At 44.8% G+C, this 26757-nt stretch overlaps 1 protein-coding gene across 4 annotated transcripts in view; it reads right to left on the bottom strand.

Annotated features, from left to right (window-relative positions):
* The window catches only part of zfhx3b (zinc finger homeobox 3b), a 170947-nt gene that overhangs the window by 7708 nt on the left and 136482 nt on the right, over positions 1 to 26757 (bottom strand). For 3 of the 4 annotated variants that reach the window (XM_072660800.1, XM_072660799.1, XM_072660801.1), the window contains exons 5-8: positions 15759 to 15866; positions 5837 to 5976; positions 5153 to 5353; positions 69 to 186 (exon numbers count right to left, since the gene is read on the bottom strand). In XM_072660800.1, coding sequence (XP_072516901.1) covers positions 69 to 186; positions 5153 to 5353; positions 5837 to 5976; positions 15759 to 15866 — 567 coding nt within the window. The remainder of the gene's footprint in view (positions 1 to 68; positions 187 to 5152; positions 5354 to 5836; positions 5977 to 15758; positions 15867 to 26757) is intronic. The other variant, XM_072660802.1, reaches the window with a different exon arrangement.

Here is a 26757-nt window from a genome sequence, read left to right as displayed (position 1 = left end):
TTTCTAATCACTTCATACACATAATAATGGACATGCGTGCACAATTTAAATATACGAATCATTCTTACCTGTTTGTTTCTTTGTGTCATCAGAGGTTGAGTTGGGCAAAGTTGTATTTTGAGCCTCTCTCTCCGGTCCAGGGACTGGTATGAACATGCTTGCTGGCAGCACCTCAGACGCTGCCACCTGAAAAATAAAACACAAGGCGTGTCATGTGTTAATTAAAGGTCTTCAACAGCAGCCTCTGTTGAGGAATGCAAGAATACTAAGTTAACATACTTATACAAATACTTTTTCTTTGTATGGTCCATTGCAGATGGCCTGCATTGTAACCCCTTTTTAGAGTTAGGATTAGAGTTAGGATTTATGTTTTATGTTAAGGTTAGAGTTAGGGTTTAGGGCAGATTCAGGGTTAAGGTCAGAGTTAGAATTAACAGACAGTCAGGTCGGTTGCATTTAATATATTCAGGTAAATGTTAGTGTATTGTCAGGCGAGCATCGACGAGGCATTTATAATGGACCATCCAAGTAAAGGGATACACCACATATAAAGGGTTTGACATATATTATTTTCACTCAAACACAACTGCACTCCAAGACATCTACTCTCATATCAGCACCGATCATATTACTTCTATTTTACTTTGTTTGCCATTGCAGGAATTTGCACTTTGATCACTGGTGGTGTTTTGTCACAAGCTGGGAAAGTTCTGCTGCAGCCAATTAGTGTGATGGGGCTGAGAAGCCTACCTTGGCCAGCTGAAAAGCTTATTAGGGGGCCTAATTAAATAATTCCTCCTCCTCATGAAAAGTGCAGCTCATTCCAGTGCAAGCTCAAACTGTTACAAAAAGAAAATGGCGTCACTGGCCCTGGAATTCCGGGTAATTCGACTACTGTCAATGAAAAAATGCATTACTACATTCTGCTTAATTTGTGGTCCTCATTACAGCCTTTTCAAGCCAGAACATTCATTATTTTTTACATATTTTAAAAGTGTAATGTAAGATATTCCCAGACAAAAGGCATATAACATGCAGAGCCATAAATGGTAAAGGCATGAAATGAAGTGTACTTGTGTATAACCAGTCAAATCCTCTTAAAACTGATTGAATTTCAGCATTTGAAAGTGCAGTGAATATTGATTCAAATGTGCACAACTGCAACCAGGTTTGCACCGCTGCAGAAAGGTTGAAGTCAATCATGCGTGAATGACAGCAGCAGTCCCTGTCTTTTAAGCCGCTTCTCTTCTTCCTCTGTACTTGCATCTTGATAACCCCCTCCCTCCTATCCGCCTCCCTCTCTCTTTCTCTCTCTCTCGCTCTCTCACTCACTCAGCAAAAAAAAAAAGGAAAAAAAAAGATAACAATTCATCAAATGCTCTCATTAATCGGCTCCTATTTAACAATAATCAGTGATTGAGATTGGAAGAGGTCGGGAGATGAGGCACAGTCTGCTTCACCTTCCTTCAATTAACTCCCCAAACAGAACAATCAGCCTCACTACCCATGCAGCATTTCAATTCTTCCATCCTTCCGATCGCCCTCCACCTCCTCTTCCTCACTCTACCATGTCTGATTCCTACTCTTACTCTATGTTTATATCCCTGTGACTCAACCACACCTTACACCATCATCTTCATCTTACACCTGCATGCTTGATTATTTTTTTCTTGATTGATATTTTTACACTGCTGCATTAAAAGGTATTGTGCTCCTTTAGTTTTTTATCCATTACATAAACAGACTTTTTTTCTGGACAAAGATAAGAAATAATTAGCAAAACGCAAAACGCTAATTACAGTAACTCTTCTATTAAATCACATGGAGGAGAGCGCTTTCTTCCAGTGCCTCTGTAAAATGTAATTATACTCCGAGTCTGCCAGAGGCAGTAAAACGCACGAATACAGTGCATTAAAGGGATGCTCCTAAACAACAACTGCCACATAAAAGCGCAGTCGTCAGCCTGAACCACAGTGCGTGAAGGACACAGTCCTCCAGCAAGAGCTAGTTAGTCAGACTTGAGGTTAAGTGGAGCTGTTAAGATAGCCTTGTCCATCACAATCTGATTAGCGCATTCAGACTCACACCGGGAACAAGAAGAAGGAGAAGAAGTAAAAAAAAAAACTGCAGTTATTTGATTTCTTACTTTTATTTCTCTCACAGTCGCCCCCTGCACTGAAAGCAGTAAATGAGTGTGACCAGTATGGAGAGTTGCAAAAGCAAAAACACGCCAGTGATTTACATTACAAAGTGGACTGTTTCTAGACAAGTGCTTCATTAGGAGACGAGAGCCAAGCATGGAGAGTATCCCAAGGTCACTTTTAATTTGGACCGCCTAATTGGCAAACATAGTTCCAAATGGCTATCATCTAGCCAGACTGAGAATTAATGAAGCACAATTATTTTCATTACCCCTATCTAAGACAGACAGAAAATGAGACACAGAGTGAGAGAGGGAGGGAGGGATGGATTGAGAGAAAGAGAAAGGGAGAAAGAGAGAGAGAGACAGAGAGAGAGAGGGAGGGAGACACATACACACACACACACGCACATACACACATACATACAGAGGAGGGAAAAATAGGAAGAGCAGCCAAAGAAAAAAAAGAGGATGTGCATCTTCATGCAGCGAGTGCAGGAAATTAAAGTCACCTATTTCAGAATTCATTAATAGTGCCTGTCTGACACATGCAGAGGGATGGAGGATCTCTTTGGTCTTGTAAAAAAAGGTGCTGGTTTTAATGTGCATTGTATTAGGTGTGTTTCCATCATCTGCCACTCTTGTAGGGAGCCCAGTGCATTATCATCTCTATAAAAGAAAAAATATGGCTACCAGCTCTCTAATAACGCATTCCTCGTTTGTGTCTCGGCTAAGGAGCAGAGATGGTTTAAGAGCATTGTTTCTTGGGCAGCCAGCGATTGGGCTTCACGTGCAAACATCAACATAATTATTTCACCGCCACAAATTTGAAAAAGGCAGAGCCATAAAGGCAGTGCAATAATGGCTCTTTTGTAGTGTTGATGGGCAATGCAATAGAACAAGGTGAGCAGCCTCAAAGGAATTAAGAGGAGGCGGCTGATGGAGGCCTCTGTGCTGCAGGATTACAGAGCTAGTGGCAAATAAGTTAAAGCGGATGATGTAAGTGTTACTGCTCCATATGAAAGAATGTCCAGGATAGGAATAACCCTGACAACCACGCAATCCTTTTTGAAATCGTCTTAAAACGAAAAAAAGAAAAAAAGAAGCACAAATATCCCAGTGTTTTTCGGCGGCAATCTCTGACATTTTTCAGATCAGACTGGAAAGATGTACATAGCTCTTGTAATTATACAACGGCGAGGGCCCTGTGTATCTTATGATCTCTGAGAGATACAGCTTGATTCATATTCCAGCAGCAGGGGCTGGAGGTAGGGGGTTCAATATCATAAGAATGCACCCTGTGTTCATTAGTTCACTGTAGTATTACTGCCTTCGATATACACCTGAGAACAACAAAGCTGGCAAGTCGGCGAGTACGTCAAGAGAATAATATTTGCATTGTCTGGACTTGCGTTTCATTAGAGGGTGAAAAAAATGCTATTCATTCAATTCCAATTCAGCTGTGTCCCAATTACTTGAATATATTAATGACTGGAGCGTGTTTTTTTGTGATCACCCAAACAGGAAGAATGTCAAGGAAACCTAGGAAGAGGGGAGGAAGGGGGGGGGGGGTCAAACTGCCATCAGATTTATCAGACTTGGCCTGACCCCCCAACCCCCCCCCCCCCACACACACACACACACACACACACACACACCCACCCACACACCCACACTGACTGAGATAACATGAGCATGAATGAAACTGAAGAATAAGGCTAATCAACAATAGGCATGTCAGTACATCTGCTGGAGCGGAGAATCAGGTGGCTGTCCCGAACCTTTTCGCCCATTTCATAACTGACTCGCAGTGAGTCAACAGGACGCCCGGGGGCCGTTTCCCGATTAACAGTTTCCATTTATGTTTTGATTAAGCCTCAACTGTCATCAATTAAAAGGAAGAAACCAGTCTCCTCTCTGTTAAGGCGCGGCTCGTGAAAAGCAATGACTCACTCGCCCTCACACAGATGGGCTCGGCCCCTTACGCTATGGCCACAGGGGGACAGGCCACAGTGGGCCTTTGTGTACAAGCACACAGCTTTCTTACAAACAGGTAGACAAAAGACTGGACTAAGGAGGCCTTGTGCTCTTCTTTAGCCATTGATGCCTCGCCCACACAGGAGTCTGTCAGGACACTGAGGTTTTTTTAATTAAAGACTGCTCCTGCTGTTGATGGGATGAGAGTTAGAAAAGAACTAATGCCGTGACATTTGGCCCGGCACTGTGAAGCTAGTCTACTTGGGCGCTACGAAAAATCATACGTGTCCGTATTTTGAGGTTACATTTGGAGCAGGAGGTTAAAAGCAAAAACATTCACCTCATGCATCAGAAGACTTGAGGCTTGAAATACTTCAGCCACTCCACAGAAGGACAAGATTGGGTTCTACAATGCTGTTTAAGTGAGGGAAACTAATAGGCATGTTCTTGCAGTACAATGGTAATTATGTTGTATTAGAACACCATCAGTGAACACAAGGACAGAAAAAGGCCCGATTTCCTAAAAGCCTTGTAGTGTTCAGATTATATGAACTGGTAGAGAGAGTGTTCATGTGACTTAAGAGCTGTCTCTGTGCTAAGATGCTTTTGCGGAATACCAGCAATTTCTGTTTTTTTAATGCTTTAAGCTGAAATAGTGGGGCTGAAAGTAGTGGTTGGGGGCACAGTATTGGTCAGTGCTGTCAGTCAGAGTTTCAATTCCAGAACCTAAATAAAGAAAGGCTGCTACATATATATGTACTGCCTTTACCTTTGGTACTTTATCTAACGAAGCCTTAAAAAATTGTTAAGGATAGTTTCAAGTCTTTTACTTTGCATATACGCTCAATTTGTGACTGCAAACATACATGAATTTCCTAATAGATGTGCTATATGCTATATCACCATAGGCCATAAAAGAAAGGCACCCTATGGTTTCTGGAAAACTTCAGGAAGTGTGATATCTATAGCACCTGACACATACACACACACACACACCACCAAGTAAACTCTTCCAGCAGGCAAGTGGGCACTCACAGTGGCTATTAGCTTGTCGACGCAGTCCGGGGCCACGCTGTGCAGGTGCGTTAGGTGGAACTGCAGGTGGATCTTGTTGTTGAGCATGTCCTGGCACAGTGGGCACCGCAGCATGGGCTGCACAGAGTGCTGGGTCATCACGTGCATCCTCAGCCGGTTCAGATCTGTGTTCGTGAACTTACAGTAAGGGCACTGGTACATCTGCCAAAGAGAGAGAGAGAGAGAGAGAGAGAGAGCAAAGGAGAAGGGGGGGGGGAGAGAGAGATATTAGCCTCTCAAACAGAGCAGCTAAACTAGAGTAAAAACCCTCCCATCGTGTGCAGGGAGCTGAGGGTTAGCCAGAGAGGCCTGGCACACACTTCAAAGGCCTCTCATCTGTCAAATATCATATTGATTTTCCACCTTTTGCACAATTAGCGATGCAAGAGCAGGGGGAAAAAGAGGGAGAAATATAATCTTCAGGAAAAAAAGCATGCATAATGCAAAAAGGCCAGTTTTATTCTGAAATGGCAAAAAAAAATCCCAAGAGCTAAGTTCTAGCATTTTTTCTTAATTAACAGTGAAGAATAACAAGCTGTTGTGCGCCTTGAAATGTCACATGAAGAATGACTTCAAGAACTTGAGACTAATCCAAACTGCGCAGTCCTTCTTCATGTCTTAAATATATCTGGGCGTCTCCCTCACCTGCTCGCCAGCGCTCTTCTCGGACGTCCTGGGACGTTTGGAAGAGAGGGGGCTCTCTGAAGCCCCGGACCTTGAGGAAGGCCGCTTGGAGGGGATCGGCGACTCCGTCTGATCCCTCTCTGACTGGCTGGCTGCTGCAGCTACACATACACACACACACAGAGGAAAGAGAAACCACACGTGAGTCAGGACAAGGCAGAGAGTTGGCAGTCAATATCAGAGTGAATGAAGGGCTTTACAAGGTCTTTTTCAACCATGATACGGCCATATTTATCAGTAGCTGAGTAGGCCAGCGACTGATCAGGGAACACTCTGCTCCCCCCTTCCGACCCAGCACCATTTCCACTGCTCCGCCCATGCCACTGAAGACAGAAACGACGCGGGCGGTCTGACTGCCTGTCTCCACCAATGTAAGATCATTAGGACATCAGACGGTAGCACAGACATCTAATCAAAACATTAGTTTGCCACGGCGAGCAGCTTTGGCTTCCATGCTCTCTCCGGCATGGACGTTTGAAGTACGGCTTCGGCTGACGGATTCGCCCAACTCTGGATGAGGCAGACACACTCACTCACGTGCAGCCTCGTCGACTTTTAAGGTAGGGAAGATGCAAGTTCTTTTATCAAATCAGGTTATAAGACCCTCCCCTCTCACACACCCTTCGATTTGCCTTTTTCTGATTCTTGGCTAAATAAATCTCCTTAATCTGGACTTCAGCATGGTCCTTTCTGCAGCTTTACTAACTGTCAGAGAAGGGGATGAATTCAGCAAAGATACATACACATGCACTTGAATTGAAAGGCCCCTACACAAATCAAGGTTCCTACGGCATGGACATATGGCTCTAGGGATAAAGGTCTTCAAGTATCTCTAGAATGAAGTATTTCTCAGCAAACCACTTTGAATGACTTTGTTTATATCACAACCACGGAGCTATGAAGAAGATTGGTGGAATTTCTCTTTAATACTTCACAAAACTGTTCTTTATGGAATCCCAAGTATTGTCCCAAAGAACCCCCTTTTTTAAGAGTGCAGACATGGCCTGTGCACTTTCAGCAAAAAACTACTATGCTAAAAGGCCAGATATAACCCATTACCATCAGCATGCAGCAGCCTGGCCATGGAGGCACAAGCCTACGGCATGCATTGTTGAACAAAGGATGAGGGAGAGTAGAAAGGGCAGTAATTGGCAGGTGCTTGCTCATCTTAAACAGAAATCCCTCATTGTGCTAGCCACGGACTGTCACCGAAGTCTCTAATGTGCTCTCCTAGCTTGGCAGAACATTACAAGCGGCTAATCCTTTTAATGCAACCTGCGCAGCCATTAACAATGCACTGCACCCTCTTCCTCCTCTCCATCTCCACAGAGCGAGGCCAAATAACAAGAGGTTCATAGCTCAGCTAACCAGTAAGCTATTCCAAGGAGGGGGGGGGAAATAGAGAGAGAGAGAGAGAGAGAAAGAAAGAGAGAGAGAGAGGTGCGGCACAACAGAGGGGCATGAGAAAGCTGATTAAAAATACTTGGTTAAGCTAAGGCTTGTAAAAGAGCTAAATCCACCCCGAGCCCGAGAAGAACCGCATGGAGTAGCCTCCAGTGGAAAGAATCCACTGTGAAACTTAAGACGCCCTCTCTCTCTCTGGCCCCCTTAACAAGGCCATAAAGAGTTAAATTTGGCCTGATTTGTCCAGTCCTGGAAGGGCAAATTGAGAGCAGGGGTAGAGTGTGTATGTGTGCGTGAGTTGGTGTGTGTGTATGGGGAGGGGGGGGGGGTCAGGTTAAGCAGGGCTGACCACGCTCCTTCTGCAGACATTAAAGTGTCAGGTCCAATCAGGGCAGGGGCAGCTGAGCACCGGGCGCAGTGGGGGCCCCCTGCTTTGGGCAGAGCGGCCTGCCGCAGCTCCCACAGAGTCGCCACACCAGCCAGCGTGGCCTTATTAGCGTCCAGTCACTGCCAATCCCATTAGACACGTCCACCAATACACAAAGGAAATGTTAAACAAAGGAACCTCCCATTCGCCACCATTAACCTCCTCACTCTCTCGCCGCACTGTCCTTGTCACTTCCCCATCGACTCCAGTCCGCCCCGCCTCTCTCTCTCTCTTTCTCCCACCTAAACTGATAAGCTGCACTGTCTGCCTCTTTATATGCCCCTCCTCTGCCTGCGGTCCGTGTGGGTTTCCTCCGTGTTCGCAGGGTGTCTTCTGGAGATTCCCTTTCAGATGCTATAGCCCCTGCCATGCTAGCCCCTGTGTGAAATCCTAGCCTGCCCCCTCTTTGACCAGGTGGAAATTCTCACCCATACAGAGACACTCATAAAGCAGCACATATGTGAGAAGTTGGCAGTAGTTCAGAGCTAGTAAATGCTATTAAGAGGCAGCGGGGCTAGGGCAGGCTACTGAGGGCAGATAAGAAGAGTTAGAATTTGTGGGACCAACAAAAAAAGGCCTAGAACGGAACCAGAGTCTGGGCAGCAGGGTGAGAAATGTGTCACTGCTGTTGTAACGCAACCTTGTATCTGTATATGACGTGTGTCATGTTTATAATGGAGAGAGTTTGGTTATGCAGGTCAGTGGGACCTCTGAAGAAACTCCCTGCTCAAGGCTTTGTACAGTAGGTGGAGGGAAGAAAGGTGGGGCTGAAATCTGTTAAATCACTCGCTTAAAAAAATAAAAAAATAAAAAACCCAGCCTGTAGACACTGTTCCGTGACTAAAGTCCAGCTACCGTGTCCTGTTTTCTCTTGTCAAGAGACAGAAAAAAATACCATCATATGGAGTCCACTGGAACAAAAGGGCTACAGATAAACAGGAGAAGAGGTGATTGCTGGATCATGAGGTGTATGTGTATGTGTGTATTTGTGTGTGTGTGTGTGTGTGCAGCACGGTTGGGCTGGCACAACAACATGGCTGAGCAGGTCAGATCCATTAACTAAGACCATGACCAAAAGATAAGCTTATAACAGAAGGATTTCTCTCTTCTCCCTCCCTCAGGACTGAGGGTGTGAGTGTGTGCTGGGTTCAGGACAGGGCTAAACACAAGCACAAAGAGGGCCTGGAAATGTTTGAGAGCATCCCGGCTGCATCCAAACATGCAGTGTTATGCAAAAGCTTGGACACCCTGTTCAAATGATGTATTGATCTGTTGAAGGGAAAAGCAACTTTTTGACTGTGGTCTGTTCATTGGCACTCTGAAAAAGAAAGGTGCTTTGGAGAAGAAGCATTTTCTGATCTCTGAGGAACATTTCATGTGATGGTTCTTCAAAGGCCTACTTTTATATTTTGAAAAACCTATGCATAATAAAGTAAAGGTTTAGACATAAATGGGTTCTCTGATGTTAAACAATAGCAGAACTCTTTTTTGGTGCTACCTAGAACCATTTAACCAAGCAAAGAACCACATATGCATTGAAGCTCCTCCTGTTTATAACCACTGCCTTTACAAGAGAACATATGCCCATACTAAAGCCCCCTTTTATTTTAAGAGTGCAGAAGGTAGTGTCCACAATTTGCTTCCACTGCTGTGGGCATTTTTTATTTATTCAGAAGAACAACATATCTGAAGCTGTGGCTAAGGACACCCCATGACTGGATCCTCATAGCTTCACTTCTGCATGTGGCCCTTATTCCACAGAGGCCTTCCAAATCCTTTCATGGTTCAATGACGTGCTGCTCTGATCCTTGCTCCACCACTAAACACTAGCCTCTCTTCACACCTAGACCCATCCGGAGAGCAACAACAAGGCCAGGACTTTCCTCTGACAGCGCAAAAGCTGTGCCAAGGGGAAAAAAAAAAACAGAAAGAAAGAAAGTCTTAAGAGTCAATTAGGTGATTATTAATTCATGGGCCTTTTCCGTAAACGGGAGGCCTTTGTGCTGGCGAGTCCCGTAAGTGAATTGGACTTTGGCACCTTCTCTCACCTCCTGGAGCTGGGCTGTATTTCTCAGCCAAGACAAGAGGAGGATGGCGGTGTTGGGGCGGAGGGGTGTGGAGGGGTAGACTGTCAGCACGGAGACTTGCTTCACTGTAGCAATTTTAAAAAGTGTGTTATACTTTGAGGGAGAGCAGAACAGGGTGAACCGAGACACTGCGACATAAAAGACTGACCGACTGACATGTTAACACAACGCCGCCTGTGCTACTGGAGATCATCCAGGAATGCACAGCTGCTCAAGTGTCACTAAACCACACGTCCTTGGGAAACCATATTGTGAGAACCAGGGGAAGTGGGTACTGCTGCTGCTGCAAAAAAAAAGAATAAAAAAATAGTGGGTGAAGGAAGGTCTTCGGGTGAAGACCGAAAAAGGCCACTTGTTTAGATCTAGCTGACCCAGTGTGGGTGCTGTTCCAGGAACAAGAAGGCCTGGGAAACTGGCATCAAGTTACTTTTAGATTATTTTGATTATTCCACTGGTTTAACTCTGGCTTATTTTGATCCTAATTTATTTATAACTAAATTACATTGTACATAACAAATTACATTGTATTTTTAAAAAAACTGTATGTATAAGTTGTCTTAAAGTTTGCTGTATAAATATATATTTAAGAACACCAATGCCTGCCTCAGCAGCCTCTGGTCACAAAGGAAAGCAAGCTGTTATCAAACACAGGGTCCTGTCAGGCATTAGGACCAACACTGCTGCTACAGTACAGTACAGTACAGCACACTACAGTACTGTCAGTCCAAGCTGGACTCGTACACACACACACACACACTATCCCACATGAACAACGCACTTCTAATGATGGTGCACTATTAAGTACGTCTGTATGTGGCTTTGGACACATCCTTTTTCTTGCCTTGTTCCGTTCTGTTCCATCACCAAGACTCTTCCTCAGCGTCTCCCTCCACACCTCCCCTCTGCTCTTTTACAACAAAGGGCAGACCAGCTCTCAGTCCCCTGGCAATTTAACCATTAATATGGAGGAGCAGGGTTTAGCTCCCCACCAGTACCAGTCATTCACTTTTAATACGCATACTGACAAAAAAAAAAAAAGAAAAAAAAAAAGAATATTATCTCACTCTCCACCGACCCTCCCTCTCTTTTCTCTCCTCGTCTTTTTTAATCTACAGGCCGCTCCGGTGCCCTGAGCGACGGAGGGCTATATTCCATTTCACCTCATATTTCTCAGGTAATTACTCTGCATCAATTAATTTCAAATAAAGAAAATTACAACCAAAGCCTCACGCCAAAGCAACTCCACATTGAGGCTCATCATAGCGCGCTATCCTTGGTGTATAAGCCCCTATTAAATGAAAGAACCACCTCCATGGCTTGGTAAAAGAACAGCTCGCGCAGGCCTACAGGCACAATCGCTGCAAAGTCGAATTTAAAACGAAGGAATTAAAAGGTGATATTAATTAGGGAACGTGTTATTAATCTGCTGATGTCTACAGCTAGTCTAAGAGTGACTTCACCTTTGGAGGACACACACACACAGACACTGCGTATGATCTGAGTGTGGTTTTTGCAAGAGACCGAAAACTGTAGGTCTTCCGGAGACACTGCTGACAGTTCTCAGTATGCTCTATTACATTCAAAGACAAATATCATTTCAGTCAGATGGATGACAGCCTTCAAGAACACCACTTGTGGAAAAATGTGCAAACGTATGCTTTTTTTTCATACAGCAGTAGAAGGATCCTGAATAGTAGGTTCACACCTCTTTCCAATTTAAGCTAAGCTTAAAACACTGGCGTGATACAATGAAAGAAACACGACTGAACTGACAGCTTCCTCTGCTTACAGTATATTAGCCATTTACAAAGCCATAGTGAAATAGTCAAGAGACTACTCTGACAGCAAGTACATTTACTGTGATTATAACTCACCACTACTTGAGGACACACGCCCGTACAACAGTGCCCATAAAATCTAGTGATGGGCATCAGAGCTGGGAAGTGAATTTGATGCAGCTCTGCAGTACCAGCCCTCCGTGTCCAGGGGGTGCTAATGTGCATGAGTTGAATCGGTGAAGCAGCCTGTGCATATTTGCCCTTCTCTACCCCTTCATTTCTCCTGTCCTATGTGCTCTGTGCTCTCTTTCTCCCTTGCTCGCCCACACAGTCCCCTGTGTATCCAATCAGAGGGACTCATACGTTTAAGTAAATATATAAGAGAAAAGAGATGAGACCAATTTGGCTGGCTGCTGCAGCGGGTGTCAGGATGCGGATGACCCGCGCTGTAATATTATTTTTCCTCCCTCGCTTCAGCTTCTGTAATTTGAAAGTCAGGGACAAATGTGTGTGTGAGTGGGGGGGGGATTTAGGGGTAGGAATTATTCATAAACCTCAATTGCTGAGGACCGCAAACCCACCCCTGCTCCCTACCCCTCCCGCACTCCATATTTTTTCGCCCCTATATAGAAGCACCTCTACAGCTGCCCTGTCCATACATTTATGTTAAACACGTCAGATCAGATTGTGGCAGTTCCTCCTAGCCCTTAAGTGTATTAACAATCCCACTCCCCATCTTCCCTTTCTCTAAAGTCCTCCCAGGTTTTGCTGGATTGTTAGCACCCCTCTTGCCATTAATAAAGGTAGGGTCCCCTCCATTTTGCTAATGCTGTCCTTGCTAGCTGAGTGAGAGGCTGTCTTGGGTGGGCTCAGGCCTGGCCTTTTATAAATATTTCAGACCTGGCGCTGGACGCTAGCCCTACAACGCTCATTCCGAATGTGGCTAAACTGCAACATCTGCTGACATCTGTGTTTATTGCTTAAATAAGTAATGATTCCAGCACGCGAGCTAATCCAGTGTCTTTCCTTTCTTCCGTCTGTCTGTCTGTCTTGCTCTCTAACAGCAAATAATTACAAAGCCCCTCTCTGTCTTTTTCTTCCTCCCCTCCTTCTTCCCCTCTCTGTGTGCGCACATTGGAAAGTGTCTGGTGTGTTTGAAGACAAACAAACGCAGTCTCTTAGCAGATGACACGCTTAACACATGCACATTCTACACAGGCTCTCTCATGTCTTTCTAAATGCTTTTAATGAATTGTGAGGAGCACTGTCAGATGAAAAGAGAGCTATCAGATTGACAGTAGCTTTAAATAGGAAGACGCTGCATTTCTTTCTTTCTTTTTTCTTTTTTTTTTCCCTCTCTCCTCTCCTCACCCCCCTCCCAGGCCGCCTAATGCTAATGCTCGCTACCTGACAGTGACTGTCATTTTGCGAAGCAGCCTCACGTCTCAACAGCCAGGTTGTGGTGCTTTCTTTTTTTTTTTTTCCTTTGCGAAAACGATGGGAGGAGGGAACAAAAAACTTCAATAATCTTAATGACAGACCTTAATGACAGTGAGCCTCAGACGTGGCGGCTCAAAAATCAGCCCTAAATGACAGGTTAGGCCCGTCTCTAACGCGGCCGCAGTCCGAGAGCAGACTTTTTTTTCTGCCCCGGCACATTCTCAGACGTGGCTCCAGCCAAAACAAGAGCGCCTCTGTTTACTATACGTGCTCCCCGCCGCTCTTCCTGTCCTCCTGTCCGAGGACCGAGAAAGACCTTTCCACGAGGCAGGCCGCGCTGTCTGTCAATCATGCAAAAAAAGGTCTAGGCTATGAATAGAAAAATGAACAGGGTGGAGGGAAAAAAAAGCTCATGGAACATAGACCGGGCATCCATTAAACAGTGCCGGCATGTGAGATCACAACGCAGGCAGGTTTCTCACCTCCACCTCCCCGCCACCCCCACCACTCCCCACCTTCCTGTTCCTACCCCTTCCACCTTTCTTCAGACATCAAACAGCACCCTAGACCTGGCTCCCTAATGCACATGCTATTTTTAACTAAGTGTTTCTAATAAGCTGCTGGGAAGCCTGTGAATTTTTCATACGCAAGCACATCTTTCTTTTGTGGAAACACAGAAACACACTTATTTGGTGATTAGCGACTGACAGGGGGGAGGAAAAAGGAATTGAATATTCTTGTATCAAATTGCATGCCTTTCAGAAACAGACGCAGGGATCCTAATGCGTCTTCCCCGGCACCACAGGTACGATTGAATTATTAATCGCCCAGCTCATTTTAATGCTTTTTAAAGTGCTTTATTTTGATGTGTTAAAATATACTTTTAGCCATTTTCAGGCAGGCATGCATATCATTATTTCTCCCCCATCAAAGGAGGAGTGCCACCCGTTCAAAGCGCACAAACAACTCAGCCTCATTTAAAATAAAAGTTGGAATATCAAAGACATTTTACAAAGATTTGGCTTCAAACATGGCAATGAACTTTTTTTTTTTTTTGCTTTCTGCAACGCTCATGCAAACCAAGCCCATGCAAAAGATCTGGATTGCTGCTTTTTAAAATTTTCTTTCCTCGGGTCTTCGCTGTAGGAACAGATTGTAGGGAGCAGGGCTGTCCTCTAGAGCTTGTTGGGTGGAGAGACGTTTAAACAGCAACTTTTCCATGTTCTTAAGTATCTGGATAAACTACCCTACTTACGTGAGTTCACCTAACTTATAGTGGCTTTACATTCAGCACCAGTAGCTAGCCTGTACTGTACCTGTGTGGAGGCACGGCTGATGCAACACAGTCAAAACTGTATGAAAATATTACAGAGATGAAGAGGGGGGTAATGTGGCCTGTGCTACCTGACAGAACGTCACTACTCTTCACTGGCTCAGAATACAGAATCTTCTCAAAGCTCTCCAGAGAAAGTGTTAGCTTAGCAGAAATGAAATCAGAAATGCAGGAATTAGCCATAATTGACAACAGTAAACTGCAGAAGGAATAGTGATAATACAGGCTAAGTTCTTGTGGACAAGTAATAGAACTGTCAATACACTATGTATTAAACTTTCATAGTTCATAAAGTTTCATGCATTTATGGAGTAATAAACTACTAAAATAGTTTATTTTTTTAATGTTTACTTCTACTGAAAGCTAAGACAGGTTTTCCTTCCTGTGTAAACTTTATTTCCCCTGTATAAACTCCTGGATTTTGGAGATATCCAGTTTCGTTCCGACAACAAAGATATGTTCCGTCACATTCCTACAGTGACGTACGAGAAGTTACAAGAAGTCTGCTCCAGTAGGCCACATGGGCGAAGAAGCAAAGTCCGCCTATCAGATGTACTCTCTGTCTTGTATCAGCCCATGTGCTCCAGGCCCACGCTGCCTTCAGCACGCATCATTAGCATGGCAGCAGACTGAGAGCAAAGCCCTACAGAGCCAAGTTCACACCTCCACATGCCTTTTCCGGCCCCAAGCCCCAGGCCCAAGGTCCAACCACCCTAGTGTCTCTATTCAATCCCCAGACCTCTCTCCAGCCCAGCCACCGCAAACAGGGCAAAAACTGATTTACTGCCTGACTTGCCCCTTTACTCAGTTGCCACACCTCTCCAAGCAACCTGACACCTGCACCTGCCAGCCCACCCCCACCCCCTTTCTCCACTGCTTGAAAAATAGCCCTATCTGATAGCATTCTTCAGTGTGTGTGTGTGTGGGCATGGTCACATGTGCTAAGACACATGGCAGTGTTGTAACTCTGCCCACAGGCCCAGTAGAGACCCAACTTGTGTTTTTGTCACTTGACCAGATTAGCCAAATCAGGGCTAATTTATCAGGGAATTCCAGCGAAATTTTAAACCCTCCAGAGTGAGAAAGTGAAAAAGCTATTAAATTAAAAGTTTGATGCTGGGTGAAGAAGAAAAAAAAAAGGCACTTTTAGTTAAAGGACTCTAAAATACTTGCTGGTAAAAAAAGGTGTAATTAGTTAATGAGCAGCAACATAGGAATGGAGTCCAGGAATAAAAAATGGTTCTTCAGTACTCTAGAGGAATAAACACCTCTCCTCCTGCTATATATATATACACACCTCCCCCCTTCTCCCCCCTCCTAACCCCCCCCCCTCCCCCACCCCCCCTACCACCTCCATCTCCTTCTTCCAACCCCTCCCTCCCCCTTCTGACTGAGCTGGAAAGATAGGCCTTACCTGCGCCTTTGGCAAGCTCCTTCTCCCCCCCACTCTCTCTGTCTTTGGTTTGGTCCTCCTGGTCTGTGGTGGTCTCGCTGGCAGCCTCCACATCCTCACTCAGCTCTCCTGAAGGGGGAGGAGAGGACGGGGATATGTAAATCAGCACTCCATCAGAATTGGTGGAAGCACTTAAAGGGACGGTGCCGTTTTTTTCTATAGGAGCACACAACAATTACGCTTGCCAGGCACGCATTTACTAGGCTGTGAGACAAAGGGGGCGGGCTCAGCTCTCTCCCCGCCTGTGCTGCATAATTAACACCCAGGAACTGAACTGCATTTCATTTACTTCTGTATTTGAACAGGTCTTATTTCTGTTATTTGTTTTTGTAGTAAATTAAAATCACATATGGATTATTAGGCTTCACTTTTCCGAATGAAAGCATACCTTGATTATTTTTTTGTTGCTTTTGTGATTATAGTCATTGTTACTGCCATCAGTTTTACAGCTCTTCTTCTTCGTCTTCTTTTTTATTTTTTTCAATGACCCTCAACTCCAGGGTTATAATTCTTCATTTATGCAGGACCATGACACAAATATCTTTATGGCTTCCTCTGTTTAATACGTACATAAAACTGCAGAAAAACCGCACACATGTGGTAGAGACATACACACATTTTCCAAAGCGGTCCAAAGTATGCAGACAGGAAAAGTAACTGTGTGAGAGTGCGCTTCAACAGAGGCGGGTTTCTATCTCTCCCTTTCTCTCTCGTTCTCTCTCTCTTTAGTACCTCTTGCCACAATCATAATTGCAGTCCCAAGCTGCTGTCCATGGGGCTCCTCACCAATATTGGGCTCCGTTTATTATATATATGATTTATATATATATATATATATATATATATATATATATATATATAAATCATAAATATTTAAAACCAAGCCCACAATACATTATGTTTTGCCAAGTCAAATGCAGAAATCCCTTGTAACCATCTTAAAAGCCCTCTGTTCAATATATCAGGCCATTTAAAAGCGGCAAACTCCCAACAATGGATCTCCAATAATGCCATGTGTAAGTAAGAGAGAAGATGCTGAAAAACAGATAATAAAATGGGCATCAATCTTTTTTTATTCCTCCCCCGTGCCCCCCTACACAACCCCCCCCACACACACACAATGCCTCCAGCACCCCCTTTCCAGGACTGTGTTTGTTTAAAAGTAGCCTAGTGAGCACACTAGCACCATTGATCTGACAACACTAAAGTCTGGGCCAGTCAATACACCTTATCAGTTATTACACAAGTCAGCTAATTCTCAGCAAATGTACTTAAAATGTTCTTTTGAAAAAGCCCCCCCCTGCTCGCTCCACTCTATCAGGTGGGCTATTGATATATCGACGGGGCAACAACGGCTCCTGAAATCTCCTGCTCAAATATTCATCCCCTGTGGTTAGCGCAGCCAGCACAAAAGGCTGTGTGAGATCACCGCTCCATCGCTGCACTCAAACCCCAAAACTTAAAACAGTTTTTACTGTCCAATAATGTTCCAGCCACTTAAAGACCCCGCACGCAACCTGAAATCCCACAAGCCTTGGCTCCAAAGCTCCCTACATAAAGCCATTAAACTTTGCACTCCTGAGCTTCATTTGGATAGGCCTTCAACAACAGTCAATGTGAACACACCTTTTTTGCCCCCCCAACAGTATTTGGTGAATGTTCTGTTCACAACTTTCTTCACATGGGTAAGCTAGTTCATTCACTTGTATTTCCATGTTCTTAAAAGAATGTTTAGCGTTTGTGTATGTGCTCATAAACATTCATTTGACAAAAAATGTCCTTTATTGTGACGCCATCCACTGGGCTATCAGTGTGTCCTCTGGGAAAGCAAAGTAACAGGCCTTTAGCATCTGTATGGCTTTGTGTGGAACGCCATAAAAAGCGCGCTAATCTGTGATTTGTTCGGCTGTTTAAATTACTGATGCACTAGGCAAGCACGGCCCTGGCAATCGCTTCCCAAAGCCCGCAATCACTGTGCTTTTTAAACTGGAGCGTTTCTTCTAGGGGAAAGAGTAATTAAAGATGATAAGACTAATGCTACAACAAAGAGCGAGCCATCCTCAGGCTACAAGGTTGCGAGATTGCCTACGCTCCTCTCCCAACCCGGCATCTCTTCCTGCACGTTAACAAGACCATCCTTCTTTTCCCCGCTGAAAAGTAGTGTGAAACAGACCCAATTCTCGAACGCGATGGCCTACACGTTCTTACACCGTCGGACAGTGGGCCGCTAAACAGATCGGCTGTGTTCTATAAATGCTGTTGCCCGCTCTTGTTCCAGAGTCGATTTGTGTTGGTCTAAAACAAAGTGGTTCAATAGCTAACAGCTAGGCAGCGCTAGCAAAGTTGGGTTCAATACTCTGCTCCACTTGCTCCTCTCCTGTTCTGCGCGGAGGAAGCACCTTCGGCTCGGCAAACGATGCCGATATGGATTATGTTGTTAGGCCTTATTGCTCGGGGCGGACTGATCCTGTGTTTAAACGAAGGTATTTAAGTGGAATGACTGGCTCTCCAGTAAAAGCGCCCATTTAAGTGTTCCCCAGATCCCAATAGCTTATGCTATATATATGGCTTTTATTCTTTCATAAACGTGCATGTTTCTATTATGTTTCCAAGGCAACCGGTGATTTCCGCCTGTTCTACGCTGGCTGTCCTCGGCTAGCGAGGTGGGTCTAAGCCATGGACTGACTGGGGGAAAGCAGGGAGCTTCAGCACAAGCCCTAGCTAACTAGCGCCTGCAGAAATCCACCTCAGCTGGGTGCGGCATTAGCATATACTACAGAAGGAGAAGAACCCAGATTACACAATAATCCTACATCTGGACGATCTGCCTGAATGTTTAATTCCTACCTTTCCGCACAGCCACGGACACTCTCTCGCTCTCTTTCTCTGCAAAAAAAGAGAGATTGCACCCACATACTGTATTGTGGCTGTCATATGAGAATCTCATAATTTCGTTGATTTATTTACACTACTTGAAAATGCTGGCTGTCCTTTATATATAGCTTCATGTAGACATTTCATGACAAATGAAGGGACCAAAATCACCTAAAATTTCTTAGCAAATAATTATAATGATTAAGCTCTTAAATCCCATTAACCTCAGGTTTATTACGCAGTTATTAACCCTAATGCATAAACTATTGTAAATTATTTGGTAGCTGTTCAGTTTAGCATTTCTTAGGGGTCCCTCAGGGTTCTAGTTTAGGGCCTATGAAACAGACGTTAATAACTGGTCACTGTAATGTAGTTTTGAGAGAGATAATAATGTGTAATAATATTATGTGTTTTGTAGGTGAGGTACCTACAGGGTCTAAGAGGTTAACCGTTCCCCAGACCAGTCTCTATTGGGGCGCACTGCTCTCCTTCTCATTTTCTTCTCTTCTCTTGTCCTCCACCCACCCCCCACACCACTTCTTCATTTAGTTTTTTAATCAAGATATATGACACTCTCCAGCCGCACCTCGCCCGCTAAACCCCCATAATATATGCAGAAATGTAGACATTTAATTCCAGCCGCGCACTACATCTTTAAGTGGCAAATGGCTGCGCCTATCCCTCATCTCATCTGCCACCGTACTACACAATGATTAAACTCGGGCCAGCCATAATTAATGAAAGGTCACAAGTGGCCTTAGAGTAAGGCTGTGAAACGGAGGGACGCGCCCACATGCAGCCACAGATTAGGACTGGAAATAGATTGGGAGGAAGCACTCAGAGCTATGGCAAGCGGGTCATTCTCTAGCCCAAATCCTGAAGGGAAAAAAAAAAAAAAAGAAAACGTAAAGGACAATAGCCTGAAGGTTAGCTTTTCTAATTAATCATCCTTATTAACCCTCTTCATGCAATGATATTAAACTTTTAGCTTTAATCTAATCATGCAAGTTGAATAAACCCAGTGATAGCAGCAAAAGAAAAAAAATTAGCCCAGCATTTTAACAGACACTAATGAAAACGTAGTGTCATTTTTTTCACAAAGGACATAAAACATGGAAGCCCCTGTAGAGTAAGAAACCTGTGCAGGAAGGCTCAGCATGAAGAGCAGACTGAGGCAGGAGGAAAAATATCCTCAGCGCTCACTCACACACACACACACACACACACACATACACAACCTCCCCCTCCATGCTACCTTTATCCATTCCCTTTTCGCAGGGTGTAGGGGCTTAAACAGACCTATAGGTGTCACCCTATACAAGCTGGGAAGAAGCAAGGCACACACATTTACACACATACACTAGTAATGGATGGAGGGAGGGTTAGAAAGGCATAGACAGATACAGTACATGGCTGAGGAGAGGAAAGAAAAAAAAAGCCAGAGAAAAATGTGGAGATGACAAAAGCAGATGCTGGGCAGGAAGTGAACTGCTGGAGATGAGGCTCAGAAGACAGTGCGATTACCTTCAGATGAGGCCCAGCAGCCTTCAGTCTTTTCCCCAGAAGAACAGTGATTACACACATACTAATCACACTGACAGGCACAAACCGCCAAATAAATAATACATGCTACCCACTGCTCCGCTCTTCCCATCCCTCGGTAGCTCGGTCGAACCACCAGGCGTGTGTGTTTTCACGCAACAACACTTCGCCTGTCTCTACCGGAAATTCACAAAACCTTCAGAGAAGCTCCTGAAGCGAGTGTGCGCAAAAAGGTAACCGTACCTGTAAAGTACCTCTGTCGTCCGCCAACTCATCTGAAGCTTTTAGCATAGCACTGAGAGGATGTCTGAGTGACTTCTTCAGCCTGGCCATGCTTTTCCCTGCGCCTCATCCCGTCTTTCCTTCTCTCTATCTCTCCTCTGCTAGCCCAGCATGGAACTTGAGCCTCAGCTTTCTGGAGTCTACGTGGAGGCGCTAGCTCCTCTCATTAGGATTATTGAAGCAATAGTTATCGTTTCAACCAGGTGTCACTGTGCACTCCACTGCAAATTTGTGGAGCTTGACCACCCCCACCTCAACCATTTTTTATTTAACCCCTCTTTTCCTTTCTCACTCTTCTTTTTTTTTTTTTTTTTTTGGTGTCCCGCTCCGGACAGCTTCCTTTTTCTTTAAGGCCACGCTGTCGGATAGAAAAGCAATCGTATTTCACACCTCACAGACTCTATCTCTCTCGCCTACTCCTACCTTTTTTTCCCACTTCTTCTTTTTTTTTGGGATAAATACTCCCCCCCCAAACCCCTCAATCACCCTCCACACCCCATCACACCCTCCTTTCCACCCTATCCACTCCTGCACCCCTTTCCCCCATATCAAAGCTGGCCTGACTCCGGACCGGCCGCTGGAAAATGAAAGTGACAGAAGGGGTCCGCGGGACAATGGGGGCACAGGCCCCCATGCTGGGGGATTTCATGCATTTGGCCGCTCCTCATATCAGCACCCCTGCGCCCCATCCGCATGACTGCCCCCCTAAACACACACACACACACATATACACAAATAGACAAATACACACACACAAACTCTGCACAGGACCCCTTCAAAATCAAAACCAACACACAGAATAACACTTGCTCTTCAATGCAGTCCCATGCTAGTCTCAGGAAGAACCCCTGGCAGACGGCCAGCAGCCAGTCGGTGCAGCCAGGTAAAGCAAACCACAGCCTGTCCCCACCAGAAGAGTGTCTGACAAGCCAAACACCAGTTAGCCCCAGCAGTTGTTATTAGCTAATAGGCTGCAGCACCTTGTTTAAAGAGAGAGGTTCCTGAGTACCAGAGGATTCTGGTACTAAATATTAGGTTCTAGGAAAACTGCTAATTGGAATAGAGCCTTTGTGTCATGTTCTGAGGTTCTGTAAAACACTGCAAAAGCTTCTTCACACGTGCACAAAAGTGGTCCTTTTCTAATGAAGCTCAAGAGCTTTCTCTGTGGAATCACACCAAAGAACCAAAGGCTGCATTTGTAATGGACACAACATACACATGTAAATAAGTTCCCCACAAACTATTTATGCTGTTCTCTAGTGCTGCTTGTAAATGGAGTCGGATGGAGTTCACACACAGAGCAGTGTGGTGCAGACTGGGTAAAGCCCTCTGCCACCATAAACACAGCGCATGAGTCACGCTTAGAGACTTCAACGTCACAGAGCAACAACACAGTCCACATGCTGACCACACTGCCTCACAACACACACGCATACACCCCTCCCACTGCACCTCTTACACACACACGCACGCACGCGCACACTCCGACAACCATTATGGCTTCATGTTCCCCTCTCTACGGCACCATCGCGTAATCTCTCTACCACACACACACATACAAATACACAGGCACACACACACACCTCTCACATGGAGCAAGGAAAGAAGACTACCTTTCTGGTCCTGAGGGCTGCGTTGTGTGCTGGATTTCTGAGCCGGCTTGCAGAAGCCATGCAGCCCGTTCCGACCTGGCCCTAGCGTGACCCCTGCATCTAAATGTGAATGAATACTTTGTGTCTCCGCAGGGCTGCGGGCAGAAGGGGGAGGAGGAGGAGGAGGAGGCAGGAGGCACGTAGAGGAGGAGAGATAGAGGCAGGAGGAGGGAGAGCCAAAGGACGGAGAGGTGGAGCGGGGGGTAGGAGGCTAATAACTAAAAAACTTTAAACAGCAAGTTAATCACAAACAGCAGGGAAAGCTCACGCTGCCCTAGAACAATTTGGCTAAGCAGAGCCCCCTCCCCTGTCCCTTTGGCTCCCACCGCTGCCCCATATTCACCACAACTCAACCCCCAGAAGACACACCCCCTCCCTGGCCTGGCGCAACACTTAATTTAATCCCCCGAGCCTTTCAAAGTCACTGGCCATTTCAGTGGTCAGTTCGGACTGTGGGTAGCAATTCCTGCTAAGCCAATTTACATATTGCTGAAGAAAGCAAGGTATCTCATATGATGCTCCTTTACATTGTGTGGTCAAATCATAACAAAAGGGCCAACAGAATGGTCCAAAATAAAAAACAATCTATCTTGTTACATTACCTTACACTACCTACATTAAACCTTAAGAAGCCCTTTAATTTGGACATACCCCACCTGCAAACTCTTTAGCCTTGTCTTCAGCCACAAGACAACAGAGATACTACCAACTCAAAACCACGCTATGTTTCCTACAAACAAAATGAAGAGCTTTAAAGCGACATTAGGTGAAACTGCTCTTTCTTGCTCTTGGACTCCCCCTGCAGTCGGGAAGCGTAATTCACACTTTGTAGTCAATGCTACAGGACAAGCTTTTGCATTTCTGGACAAGCTGAGAGATACAAAACCGTCCCTGAAAGCGACAGAAGCATGTTTTTACACAAATATTACTTGGGTTTCACAGCGTTACGAGTTCTTGCATGCTGAGTCTAAATTAGCAATGACAGAGACAGACTATCTCCCAATCACAATTCAGTAGAGCATCAACATGAAGCTTAAAGCTGCTGTAAGGTACAAATGCTACAAAATGTGTCTTTAACACAGTAGAATAGAACTCCATTACAGAACACACTAAGCTAATTAAACGCATGAAGTCTGGAATCATGTTAAAAATATATGGCATACAATCAGCCTCACCCCAGGATTATCATGTTCTTTCCCTGTTTCCTGCTTCTTCATCACTAATATATCCTGCTCAGAAAACAGGACTTGTCCTGGGACATCACTCAAGATACTAGCCCCCCCCCACACACACACACATACACGCACCTGCTAATTAATAAATCATAACAAATTACTGTCATTAGCAAAGTTAGAAGTGAATAGGTTGCTGCAGAGAAATGGGTTAGTGTCAGAACACTCTTCCATAGCTAACACACACACACATATACACAAACACACAAGGGCCATTAGGCCGTGTTTGCCAGCAGCCTTCCAACCCCAACACACACATTAGTGGCGTTTTTGTATGGCTGTGCTTTTCGCTGTCCTGCTCCACAAGGGCGCCCTAATGCCTGGAGGACATGTCCCTGCACAAAGCAATGGACCAGATGTACCAAGCCTTTGTCGCCCACAATGCACTGCTCTCTCACAGTCCTCCTCCCATTCTTAACAGAACGCACTGTAGACGTTACCTGGGAAATATAACATAGTGCTCACTTGGTTTTTGAGATATTTGTTATATATCTATGACGCTCCCCACTCTCTCTGTCTCTCTCTCTCTCTCTCTCTCTCTCATACACATCACTGACTTTCGAGATATTAAGTAAGGGGGGGGGGTAGAGTGTGCAAGAGGAAGGGGAGGATAAAAGGCAAAGGAAAGGAGGGGTGCGAGTGTGTGTGGGGGGGAGCATCACCGTTGTCATGAAGGGCAATCACATCAAGTCTGAAATATTCACCAGTGGCTTGGAAAATGCGATGGTACAGTTGTGACAGCCGAGTGAGCCCCAACCCCCTACACCCCCCCACCCACCCAACCACCATCACAACCCCGCTCCCTCTTCATCCCAACCCCACCTCCCCATGAGATGCGGAAGCGCTTTGGCACTCTGAATATGTAGAAAAACATATTGATTTCTCATTTGAAAAAAAAAAAAAAAAAGATGCATAAAAATCACATAACCTGAAACTGTCACAGCTCTTTTGTTCATAGCTCATTTCTCCCGTGTTTGGCTTCGGACATGCAACTGCTTTTAATCAGCAGGTAGAGCGTGCACAGCCCGGCTTCACACAAACACACGCACACTAAAGCTCGCAATGACAGCACATCCAAACATACCTACATGTGCATATGTTAAAAATAAACAGAAATACAACTCCAGATACTCAACCAAATGCCAAAAACCCAAATACCACGTACAATGCAAGCTTTACAGGACATTCGATTCACTCTAATGAATTAAGGTGGGAGTTCAGACTGGCTGTATAACGTTTAATTTCCAGTTGAAATGACTATGCTCCAATCCTGTAGCTATACTGGGCTGGAAACGACAACAAATTTGCCACCATAATAAGGTTAGCTCCCTTACACGACAAAGGAGCTACGCTCAGTCTATCCTAAGTAACGTGACCTTTTATACACACACACAATAAATCATTTTATAAACAGACACTTTCAAGACATTTTTATAAGGTCTACTGTAGCTGTTTCAACGCCAGTAATTTTTTAACCCCTTAAACCACAGGTTAACAATTCAGTCATTAATCCTAAAGCGAAACTATCGTATAGTCTTTTTCACCTTATCAGATTTTGTGGAGTCCCACAGGGTTCCATTTTAGGTCCTTTAAAATCAATGCAAATTATGGCAGTAATGAAGTGTGGGCTTACATATGGAGTTGCAAGGGTTTAGAGGTTCAACTAAGGTTCAACTAAATACCTATTGAATGTAATTGAGTTCTAAGTTGTTGTATAGTTATTCTGTAAACCTAATTTAAGCCTAGTTTGAGCATCTGTGGATAATCGGAAGAGGACTGTAAACACTAAATATCAATTGACATTAACAACACAATACAATTTTCCATATTCTATCAAAATATGAGCTACAAGTTTCATATTTGATCCAAAAAACCTAACATAAACCTATAATTTCTCTCTAGGTTGACTGGGATTTTGACGGCCTATAAAGCTTGCCTAATCTGGCAACAGAAGTCACGAAAGAATGTGTTTGTGGGCGGAGCACGCACAGATCAATCTGGTACATAATCATATTTAAGCTACTTTGCCTCTCGGAGAATCTATACTGCAGTGAAAACACTGCATCTCTGCTTGAGTGACCTCCATTGATCTGCACGCATCAAGAGTTCTGATTGATAACTACAAGTAAAAGTTAAGACTTCTGCAGCAGGCAGGTATGCACGTATAAGGCAGAGCCTGTCCATTAACGGCTCTTTATCTGTTTACATTTCTCTTCGGACAGCGCGGGCCCGTACAGTGCGCCGTCTGAAAAAGATCCCCCGGCCGTCGATTTATCGAGTGCAGGTATTTGCATATCTTTGTAGTGCATCCATCTGGCCGTGAACCGCTCACTGGAGGTGTTAGCTCAGAAAATCAATGTGGCCATGGCTGAATGTATGTAGCGTGTATGAGTGGGGATGTGTGATGAGTTTGTGTGTGTGTGTGTGTGCGTACGCTTATGCGAGTGTGTTGCAATTCATAGGTCCCATGAGGCCAACCCAAGCTGGGTCCCTATGCTGCGAAATGAACACTCACATACACAAACAGGGCTGCCCTCCCCGTGGTGATGACCCATGCTGTGCCCGGTGTTTCTGCAGCCAGTTATGCCCCTGCCCTGCTGCCTGCTTGTTTATGAGAGCGCGCCGGCAGATAAAACAGAATTTCCAGGGGCTATGAATATCAGATTGGTTAATCAATTTCATTTTAAGGAATCTAAGACAGGAGCTGGTATTGATGTGTTTGTGAACTGATGTTCGCTCAAACCCAAACCAGGGAGCGCACAGCAGCTCCGTGTGTAAGCGGTTTGGAGGGGGAGGGCTAGGCACTCAAGAAGGTGCCTCATCTCTGGAATCTATGACAGCTTAACTGACATGCAAAGTTTTAAAAAAATTTTTTTTTATGTGATTTGGAGTTATAAATACTTGCCCCATATGTATTACTTTTTTTACACTGCAAAAATTAAAGATGATCCAGTCTTCAGGCTTTTGCCCAGCCACCTACTCATTTAGGGCTCACATGGGTGGAATGTGGGCTAGGTGGGTTCCAGATGGGCATGGCCTCTGAGTGGGTTTGTACATGTGTTAATACTGGGCCCCATAATGATACTGGACCCCATCGTTATAGCCCACCCTGATCTCAGTGTACAACCCAGAAGGGGCTCATGTTTAACCCCTCCCGGTCCTAACACTGACCCTGGTGGGATTATTTCTCCTTCACAGTTGGGCTAACAATACAGGCCCTGCATGAGAACAGTATTTGGGTAATATTAGTATTTTATATTAGTATAGGAATCCACTCATCCCTCCAACCAAACAATACTGCCAATGCCACTGGCAGCAACACAACCCCACAGCATTACAGGTTCACATCCATGCATGTTCACAGTTGGCAAGGTGTTC

This window comes from Salminus brasiliensis, chromosome 17 (assembly GCF_030463535.1).
Source record: "Salminus brasiliensis chromosome 17, fSalBra1.hap2, whole genome shotgun sequence".
Lineage (NCBI taxonomy): Eukaryota > Metazoa > Chordata > Actinopteri > Characiformes > Bryconidae > Salminus > Salminus brasiliensis.
Note: the sequence above shows the minus strand (reverse complement) of the source record. Positions and strands in the feature narration are given on the sequence as shown.